This window comes from Salmo trutta, unplaced genomic scaffold, assembly GCF_901001165.1.
Source record: "Salmo trutta unplaced genomic scaffold, fSalTru1.1, whole genome shotgun sequence".
NCBI classification, from domain to species: domain Eukaryota; kingdom Metazoa; phylum Chordata; class Actinopteri; order Salmoniformes; family Salmonidae; genus Salmo; species Salmo trutta.
The window spans coordinates 195,001-204,660 of NW_021822608.1; the positions used below are offsets into that span (position 1 = coordinate 195,001).

General features: G+C 49.5%; 1 protein-coding gene across 1 annotated transcript in view; it reads right to left on the bottom strand.

The window, feature by feature from the left end:
* LOC115182933 (carboxypeptidase M) overlaps positions 1-9,381 on the bottom strand; it is a 77,353-nt gene extending 67,972 nt beyond the window's left edge. Inside the window, exons 1-2 of the mRNA XM_029744280.1 lie at positions 9,023-9,381; positions 8,426-8,612 (exon numbers count right to left, since the gene is read on the bottom strand). Coding sequence (XP_029600140.1) covers positions 8,426-8,588 — 163 coding nt within the window. The 5' untranslated portion in view covers positions 8,589-8,612; positions 9,023-9,381. The remainder of the gene's footprint in view (positions 1-8,425; positions 8,613-9,022) is intronic.
* Positions 9,382-9,660: the final 279 nt, after the last annotated feature.

The following is a 9,660-nucleotide window of genomic DNA, read 5'->3' on the forward strand; positions in this document are numbered from 1 at the left end:
TTAAAACAAATAATCCTCAATCTACACACAATACCCCATAATGACAAAGTGAAAACAGGTTTAAACATTTTTGCAAATGTATTACAAATTAAAAACCGAAATACCTTAATTACATAAGTATTCAGACCCTTTGCTATGAGACTCAATTTAGTTCAGGTGCATCCTGTTTCCATTGATCATCCGTGAGATGTTTCTACAACTTGATTGGAGTCCACCTTTGGTAAATTCAATTGATTGGGCATGATTTGGAAAGGCACACGCATACACACACACACACACACACACACACACACACACACGTCTATTTAAGGTCCCACAGTTGACAGCGCATCTCAGAGCACGGTCAGATTACTGTCGGGGGAAGAAGGGTCTTGGTAAGGGAGTTGACCGAGAACCCGATGGCCATTCTGACAGAGCTCCTCTGTGGAGATGGGAGAACCATCTTTGCAGCCCTCCACCAATCAGGCCTTTATGGTAGAGTGGCCAAATAGAAGTCACTCCTCATTAAAAAAAAAAGCACATGACAGCCTGCTTGGAGTTTGCCAAAAGGCACCTAAAGGACTCTCAGACCATGAGAAATAAAATTCTGCAAGATTAAACTCTTTGGCCTGAATGTCAAGCGTTACATCTGGAGGAAAATTGGCACCATCCCTACGGTGAAGCATGGTGGTGGCAGCCTCAGGCTGTGGGGATGTTTTTCAGCAGCAGGGACTAGGAGAATAGTCAGGATCGAGAGATTGATGAATGGAGCAAAATAGAGAGATCCTTGATGAAAACCTGCTCCAGAGCACTCAGGACCTCAGACTGGGGCGAAGGTTCACCTTCCAACAGGACAACGACCCTAAGCCCATAGCCAAGACAACACAGGAGGGGCTTTGGGACAAGTCTCTGAATTTCCTTGAGTGACCCAGTCAGAGCCCGGACTTAAACCCGATCAAACATCTCTGGAGAGACCCGAAAATAGCTGTGCAGCGACGCTCCCCATCCAACCTGACAGAGCATGAGAGGATCTGCAGAGAAGAATGGGAGAAACTCCCCAAATACAGGTGTGACAAGCTTGTAGCATCATACCCAAGAAGACTCGATGCTGTAATCACTGTCAAGGTGCTTCAACAAAGTACTGAGTGAAGGGTCTGAATACTTATGTAATGTGATAGTTTTTTTTATATTTGTAATACATTTGCCAACATTTCTAAAAACCTGTTTTTGCTTTGTCATTATGGGGTATTGTGTGTAGATTGATGATGTGAAAAAACTATTTAATCCATTTTAGAATAAGGCTGTAATGTAACAAAATGTGGAAAAAGTGAAAGGGTCTGAATACTCTCAGAATGTACTGTAATAATCCACATGGGTGTATATGTGGTAAAACTACAATCAGCCACATCACAGAACCAGGGGTGTGGCACCAACCCAGCCTCCAGAACCAGGGGTGTGGCACCAACCCAGCCTGCCCCTTTGTGTGGCATCAACCCAGCCTCCAGAACCAGGGGTGTGGAATCAACCCAGCCTCCAGAACCAGGGGTGCGGAATCAACCCAGCCTCCAGAACCAGGGGTGTGGTACCAACCCAGCCTCCAGAACCAGGGGTGTGGCATCAACCCAGCCTCCAGAACCAGGGGTGTAGCATCAACCCAGCCTCCAGAACCAGGGGTGTGGCACCAACCCAGCCTCCAGAACCAGGGGTGTGGCACCAAACCAGCCTCCAGAACCAGGGGTGTGGCACCAAACCAGCCTCCAGAACCAGGGGTGTGGCACCAACCCAGCCTCCAGAACCAGGGGTGTGGTACCAACCCAGCCTCCAGAACCAGGGGTGTAGCATCAACCCAGCCTCCAGAACCAGGGGTGTAGCATCAACCCAGCCTCCAGAACCAGGGGTGTGGCATCAACCCAGCCTCCAGAACCAGGGGTGTGGCACCAACCCAGCCTCCAGAACCAGGGGTGTGGCACCAACCCAGCCCCCAGAACCAGGGGTGTGGCATTAACCCAGCCTCCAGAACCAGGGGTGTGGTACCAATCCAGCCTCCAGAACCAGGGGTGTGGCATCAACCCAGCCTCCAGAACCAGGGGTGTGGTACCAACCCAGCCACCAGAACCAGGGGTGTGGCATCAACCCAGCCTCCAGAACCATGGGTGTGGTACCAACCCAGCCACCAGAACCAGGGGTGTGGTACCAACCCAGCCTGCCCCTCTGTGTGGTAGTGGTAGACCAGGGGGAGGAGGAGCCAGCGGTGTGTGATGGTACATCCCCAAAAACAACTCAGCCAGTATGAGGCAGATCAACTTTAGTGAACTATCTACAAAAACATATTTACAAAGAAATACAGGTAGGAGCTGATCAGCATTTTATATTACAGCAGGTCACCTACTACAACGCTGTTCAGCCAAACAGGTCTTCATCAGACAGCATTGTGGTACAGCCCAGCTGTATAGGGCCTCTGTGTCACAGTATCCACAGAAAATGGTGCCCCATTTGCCGGTCTACTAGCTGCCACCGATCTATGTTTCTGTGTTCGTTGAGTTGTCTGTCTAGGTCCGCACCGGTTTCCTTTTCTGTCATTAGTGGGGGGGGTATTTAGTTTGTTCCTTTGGGTTTGTTTTTTGTGTGGGATTAATTGTTTGTCAGCAGGCAGTGGTGGTTGACGCTGTTGCTGGGTTTTCCTCCAGCGTATTATATTGGATTATTTATTCTTGCCGGGCTGCAACCCGTGCGTTTTTTTCTTCATTGGTGGAATTACCTGTTTTCCTTTTTGGGGTATTGTGTGCTCCCTGTGCCTTTTTGAGCACCGAGTGTTTTGGGTGTGAATAAACTTCGGCACTATTGGACAATAGTCTCCTGCATTTGACTCTGCTCCTTCCTCCTGCCCTAAGTATCCGTGACACTCTGTAAGAGGAAGACTATGTCCCAAATTATACCCTATTCTCTATGTAGTGCACATAGGGCTCAGGTCAAAAGTAGTGCACTACATAGGGAATAGGGCTCCATTTGGGACGCAGAAGTCCCAAAACTCAGAGGAGAGGTGCGTTACATTCCTCTAGTCCAGTTTGGGCAGAACCCACAGAGCAGGACCACACGTCCCTCTGGAGCTTCACTGTATGCACATACAGTATGCTAACACCCAAGAGACTGGATGGGCCGTCGGTTGGTTCTTACATTATAGGGCCCAGAGTTTCTCCTGGTCAGGTGATGTGTTCTGGAACACTCCCTGGTTCTAGCACAGAGTTTCTCCTGGTCTGGTGACGTGTTCTGGAACACTCCCTGGCTCTAGTCCAGAGTTTCTCCTGGTCAGGTGACGTGTTCTGGAACACTCCCTGGCTCTAGCCCAGAGTTCCTCCTGGTCAGGTGACGTGTTCTGGAACACTCCCTGGCTCTAGTCCAGAGTTTCTCCCGGTCAGGTGACGTGTTCTGGAACACTCCCTGGCTCTAGTCCAGAGTTACTCCCGGTCAGGTGACGTGTTCTGGAACATTCCCTGGCCATGATTCTGCCGTGGTGCCACATGTCAGTGATATATGGTGCTGACTGTACTTCCCTTGTCATGTGGTTTCTGATTCAGCTCCATACTGTATGGAGAGAATTATAACATACAGGCTCATCAACACATTGATTCCTCTTCCCCACTCAGCCGTTATGGGTTGAGAGTGAAATACTCAAATAAAAATCAATAACGTCAACGATTTGGGACTCGTGATAGATTTCTTGTAACACATAAAAGTGCAAATTCCTCAGTTGAAAGATCAATTATTCTGAGTAGCCCATTCCTCCTCCGAGGTCTTAGTATTGATGTATGACCATCTACTATAGCATAGCATCCTGGCCTACAGGGGCTGCGATAGCATCCTGGCCTACAGGGGCTGCGATAGCATCCTGGCCTACAGGGGCTGCGATAGCATCCTGGCCTACAGGGGCTGCAATAGCATCCTGACCTACAGGGGCTGCGATAGCATCCTGACCTACAGGGGCTGCGATAGCATCCTGACCTTCAATATACGCTAAGTGTACAAAACATTAAGAACACCTGCCTAATTTTGAGTTGCTATCCCCCAGCTGGCCCTCAGAACAGCCTCAATTCTTTGGGGCGTGGACTCTACAAGGTGTCCAAAGCATCCACAGGGATGCTGACCCATGTTGACGCCAGTTGTTCCCACAGTTGTGTCAAGTTGGCTGGGTGTCCTTTGGGTGGTGGACCATTCTTGATAGATACAGGAAACCTGAGCGTGAAATAACCAGCAGCTTTGTAGTTCTTGACACACAAACCGGTGTGCCTGGCACCTACTACCACATTCCGGTCAAAGGCACATAAATATTTTATCTTGCCCATTCTCTGAACGGCACATATACACAATCCATGTCTCAATTGCCTCAAGGCTTAAAAATCCTTCTTTATCCGGTCTCCTCCCCTTCATCTACAGGGTCTACGATACCAGCCCCTGTAGAAGGGGAGGAGCGGATTTAACAGGTGATAACAATAAGGGATCCTAACTGTCACCTGGTCAGTTTATGTCATGGAAAGCGCAGGTGTTCCTAATATTTTGTAGACTCAGTGTATATAGCGATGAGTTAACACATTTATTTCTCTCAAAACCCTGTTGTCAGGAACCAGCTCCGACTGCTCAGCAAGCCAGCATACACGTTATGTGGTTGTCAAGGTCGACATCCCTCTGGTACCGTCTCAACTCGTGGCAGTAACCGTGAGTTGCAAGCACCCCTATGCAACTACCAAGCTGCCCCATAGCTACCCCAGTGAAGAATTCCTGGTGCCGCCACTGCAGACATGGCATGATGACCATTGAGCAGTCTCTGTCCTATTGTCTCTGGGGTCCAGAAAGCATCCATCCAGACCCATGGTTAAAAACACTGCATTCTAGACAGGCTTGTTCTTTGAAATCCACAACATGTCTTCCTCACTTCCGTGGGAGTAGGAGGACTAGGGAGTAGGACCAGAGGGAGGACTAGGGAGCAAGTCGCTGGGGAGGTGGAGGACTAGCCGCTGGGGAGGTGGAGGACTAGCCGCTGGGGAGGTGGAGGACTAGCCGCTGGGGGGGGTGGAGGACTAGCCACTGGGGGGGTGGAGGACTAGCCGCTGGGGGGGGTGGAGGACTAGCCGCTGGGGGGGGGGGGAGGACTAGCCGCTGGGGGGGGGGTGGAGGACTAGCCGCTGGGGGGGGGTGGAGGACTAGCCGCTGGGGGGGGGTGGAGGACTAGCCGCTGGGGGGGGTGGAGGACTAGCCGCTGGGGAGGTGGAGGACTAGCCGCTGGGGAGGTGGAGGACTAGCCGCTGGGGGGGGTGGAGGACTAGCCACTGGGGGGGGGGAGGACTAGCCGCTGGGGGGGGGGGGAGGACTAGCCGCTGGGGGGGGGTGGAGGACTAGCCGCTGGGGGGGGGGGTGGAGGACTAGCCGCTGGGGGGGGGGTGGAGGACTAGCCGCTGGGGGGGGTGGAGGACTAGCCGCTGGGGAGGTGGAGGACTAGCCGCTGGGGAGGTGGAGGACTAGCCGCTGGGGGGGGGGGAGGACTAGCCGCTGGGGGGGTGGAGGACTAGCCGCTGGGGGGGGGTGGAGGACTAGCCGCTGGGGGGGGGGTGGAGGACTAGCCGCTGGGGGGGGGTGGAGGACTAGCCGCTGGGGGGGGGGTGGAGGACTAGCCGCTGGGGGGGGGGGTGGAGGACTAGCCGCTGGGGGGGGGGGGGGGAGGTGGAGGACTAGCCGCTGGGGAGGTGGAGGACTAGCCGCTGGGGAGGTGGAGGACTAGCCGCTGGGGGGGGGTGGAGGACTAGCCGCTGGGGGAGGGTGGAGGACTAGCCGCTGGGGAGGTGGAGGACTAGCCGCTGGGGGGGGGTGGAGGACTAGCCGCTGGGGGGGGGTGGAGGACTAGCCGCTGGGGGGGTGGAGGACTAGCCGCTGGGGGGGGTGGAGGACTAGCCGCTGGGGGGGTGGAGGACTAGCCGCTGGGGGGGTGGAGGACTAGCCGCTGGGGGGGTGGAGGACTAGCCGCTGGGGGGGGTGGAGGACTAGCCGCTGGGGGGGTGGAGGACTAGCCGCTGGGGGGGGGTGGAGGACTAGCCGCTGGGGGGGTGGAGGACTAGCCGCTGGGGAGGTGGAGGACTAGCCGCTGGGGGGGGTGGAGGACTAGCCGCTGGGGGGGGTGGAGGACTAGCCGCTGGGGGGGTGGAGGACTAGCCGCTGGGGGGGGGGGAGGACTAGCCGCTGGGGGGGGTGGAGGACTAGCCGCTGGGGGGGTGGAGGACTAGCCGCTGGGGAGGTGGAGGACTAGCCGCTGGGGAGGTGGAGGACTAGCCGCTGGTGGGGTGGAGGACTAGCCGCTGGTGGGGTGGAGGACTAGCCGCTGGTGGGGTGGAGGACTAGCCGCTGGTGGGGTGGAGGACTAGCCGCTGGGGGGGTGGAGGACTAGCCGCTGGGGGGGTGGAGGACTAGCCGCTGGGGGGGTGGAGGACTAGCCGCTGGGGGGGTGGAGGACTAGCCGCAGGGAGGCTGGGAGCAGGATGCTGGGAGCAGTGGTCAGGATGATATATTAACAGTCTGTTTAGGCTAGTCTTCACAAGCATTTAAATTGCCAGCTGCAGTCGCTGGCTGGCTGGCAGGCAGGGACCCGGTTTACAAAGAGTCCTCTTGTGAGAGGGGAAGACTGATTCCGTCGCAGCCTATGAACCTGTTACATACATCTGTATAACATGTAATGGCATAACACAATATATTAGATCAACTGGAATGAAACCCTCACTCATGGTTGTACATAAAGAGCTGTGACTAAACCATGCCCCAAAATATTATATTAAACCCCCCGCCCTACATTTTAATTATCAATAAAACAGCAAAGAATCATTTTGTGAACTGCAATGAACCATTGAAGAGTTCAGAGTTATTTGAGTCCTTATGGTTCCACATAAAACCCATCAACCTAAAGAACCCTTGAGGAACCCTCCTGTTTTAACGTGTGGAGCGCCTGGTTAAATTCTGCTTAGGAACATTTTGTTTTTTACATCTCTAAAATGGTTAAACTAGTGAGAAATGCATGTGAATATCAAACAAATCTGTGTTTGCTTCATTTACTATCATCCTAAAATAAGATATTTTGCCATACCTAATTAAAAATGTATATTACACTACTTTCCATGATGTGGAAGTATGTGTTACTACATTACATAAGCTGCCACTTTGATCACATCGAAATGGGGGGGAAATTACACTAACTTTTTACCTCAGATTGGTTATATTAGTATAAACGTTTATACTCAACACAATGACATGAGATCAATTGTTTAAAACAGATCAATATCTTTGGTTTTGTACTGTTGATTCATACCAATACAGGGATTTGAAAGTCAAACTGTCACTGTTGATATCCTATAGCGGGTCGTGATTCATTGAAATTAACTAACAGAAAAGGGTATTTGTTCTATTTTCCGTGAAGGCAGCCTCCTGAAATCAACATCTGGCATTGCAAAATATACATAGAAGCCTTCTACAAATGCTCATCTAACTAGCCATGTATTGGTTATTCTAAATTTCCAACCTGGTCTCAGAACTTTCGTATTATTCTGTAATGTAAATATGAGATACTCAATTTAGTATGATATGGTATGTTTCGTATGGTTACATAAGACCGATGGTTAGTTAAAGCTAAAGGATGGGTGGGTGTATAACGCAAACGTCTAGCAACCCAAAGATTGGGAGTTCGAATCTCATCACAGACAATTGTTGCTGATTAGCATATTTCTAATTAGCAACATTTCCAAAATGTAGCTGACTTCTTCTGCTGGTTGTCCTCTAACCAGTGATGTAAAAAATATATAATGTCATGTGTTTTTTGAGTTGTGGTAGTTTCAACAGTGCATATCCCTCCCTAATCAATGAGTGACTTGACAAAACAGGGCTTTTGGATGCATGTACAGTTTATAAGGTCCCCATTCAAAAAATATATTGAAATAATATGATTACTATTGTTGTATGTGTAAATAGTGATATACTGAAAACATAAAATGTACTAACCGTTTATGCACATTGGTTATTGATTTGGACACTTTAAAACTGTGTTTTGACATTGGGCTATTTATCAATATGTCTGGTCAACAGGAAGCAGCGACAGCGTCATTTTCAAATGACATTTTAGGAATATAAATTGTCCACATTAATTTCCAACGGTATTTTACTTCATCTGGTAAACACTGCTGAATGATTCCAAAAAAGTTCTGGTAGATCATCAAAATAAATCTACCACAGAAATCTCCAAAAATGGGTTTTCCCTGCTTACAAAGAGCTCCACACACTTTCAAAATGTTGTTATCAAAGTTGAAATTGTCCTGGGCTCTCACCGGTGACAAAATCTAATCTAAACTGAGGCATATCAAATAGTGAATTACAATTTCCAATATTACATTTCAAGACAACATATAGTCTGTGTTCTCACCTTCGACAGATTTCCCGATACTGTGCAGGTGTGTGAACTGGAAGGTGTTGTTAACGTCCCGCAGGTACCTCTCCACCTCCACGGTGTTGTGATAACGGAACTCCAAACTGACACCGGACGACACCAACTTCCCGAGGTACAGGCAGAGCGCAAAAACAAACATCGTCTCGTACGGGACAGTGACAACCTAACCCACAAAACGAAGTTTAAGGGGGAAAAAAAAGGTTAAGCGGATTTAAAATAAATACACCGTCAAATATGAACGGAAAAACTCACGAGGACATAGTAGCCACGCGCACCACACTGAAGTCAGTAATAACGTCAACGGACAGCGCCGTGTGCGGTTACCTGGCGCTACGGTTCTCAAGTCACAATACACTAGGTTTAGCAGTTATCTAAAATGATAACCATATTATACATATCATGGATATCTAAATGACAACATTTTGCAAGCAATTCCTATTTTCTAGGCCGGAATAAAACGTGTCTATAGAAGTGTAGACTAGACCATCAATAAACATGTCTAAAATACATCAAATTATACTAAATTCCCCCCAAAATAACTTATAACTTATTCACCTGACATTCTAAAATTACCTTATTGCTCAATGTATATTTTGTGCAGCTCGCTGTGAGCGCACAACTTGTTCTGTGAAGACGTCTCTGGAAGTCACACCGCGGTCACCCTCGTCTGTCCGACCGCATTCATAACAACTCTTTAAAGTCCAAATCGCTCGTTTGGTATCTTAGTCGATAGATCAACCCTCCCCCCGACCACATTACACCGTTAGGTCCCCTGCCTGCCTGCACACCGCCCTGTATGGCGTTATCACTATATTAACACGGCAGGTTTTATACGGTAGCAGCAGAGGCGGAGCTAAACACTTCTCAACTCAACATGATCTCACGGTTTTACCATTTTGGACGTTTATCCACATTTGTCCAAACGTACAATTTGGAAGTTGCTCCAAATGCAAATTTGGAAGTTGTCAAATGTAGAAGTTGTCAATTTTTTAAGTGAAGGTTAAGGTAAGTGTTAAGGTTTGATAGGGTTTAATATATATATATTTTTATGTTTTTATGTTTTATAAATATATATATATAACATAAAAATGGTCTACTAATAAGATGCCGTTTGGGAGATTAGAAGGTGGGATCCCTGTGGGCTTCCCCTGCAGGTCGGTGAATTTGACGCCACTACCTTTCTCTCCATGATAAGTTGCTGATCAATAGGC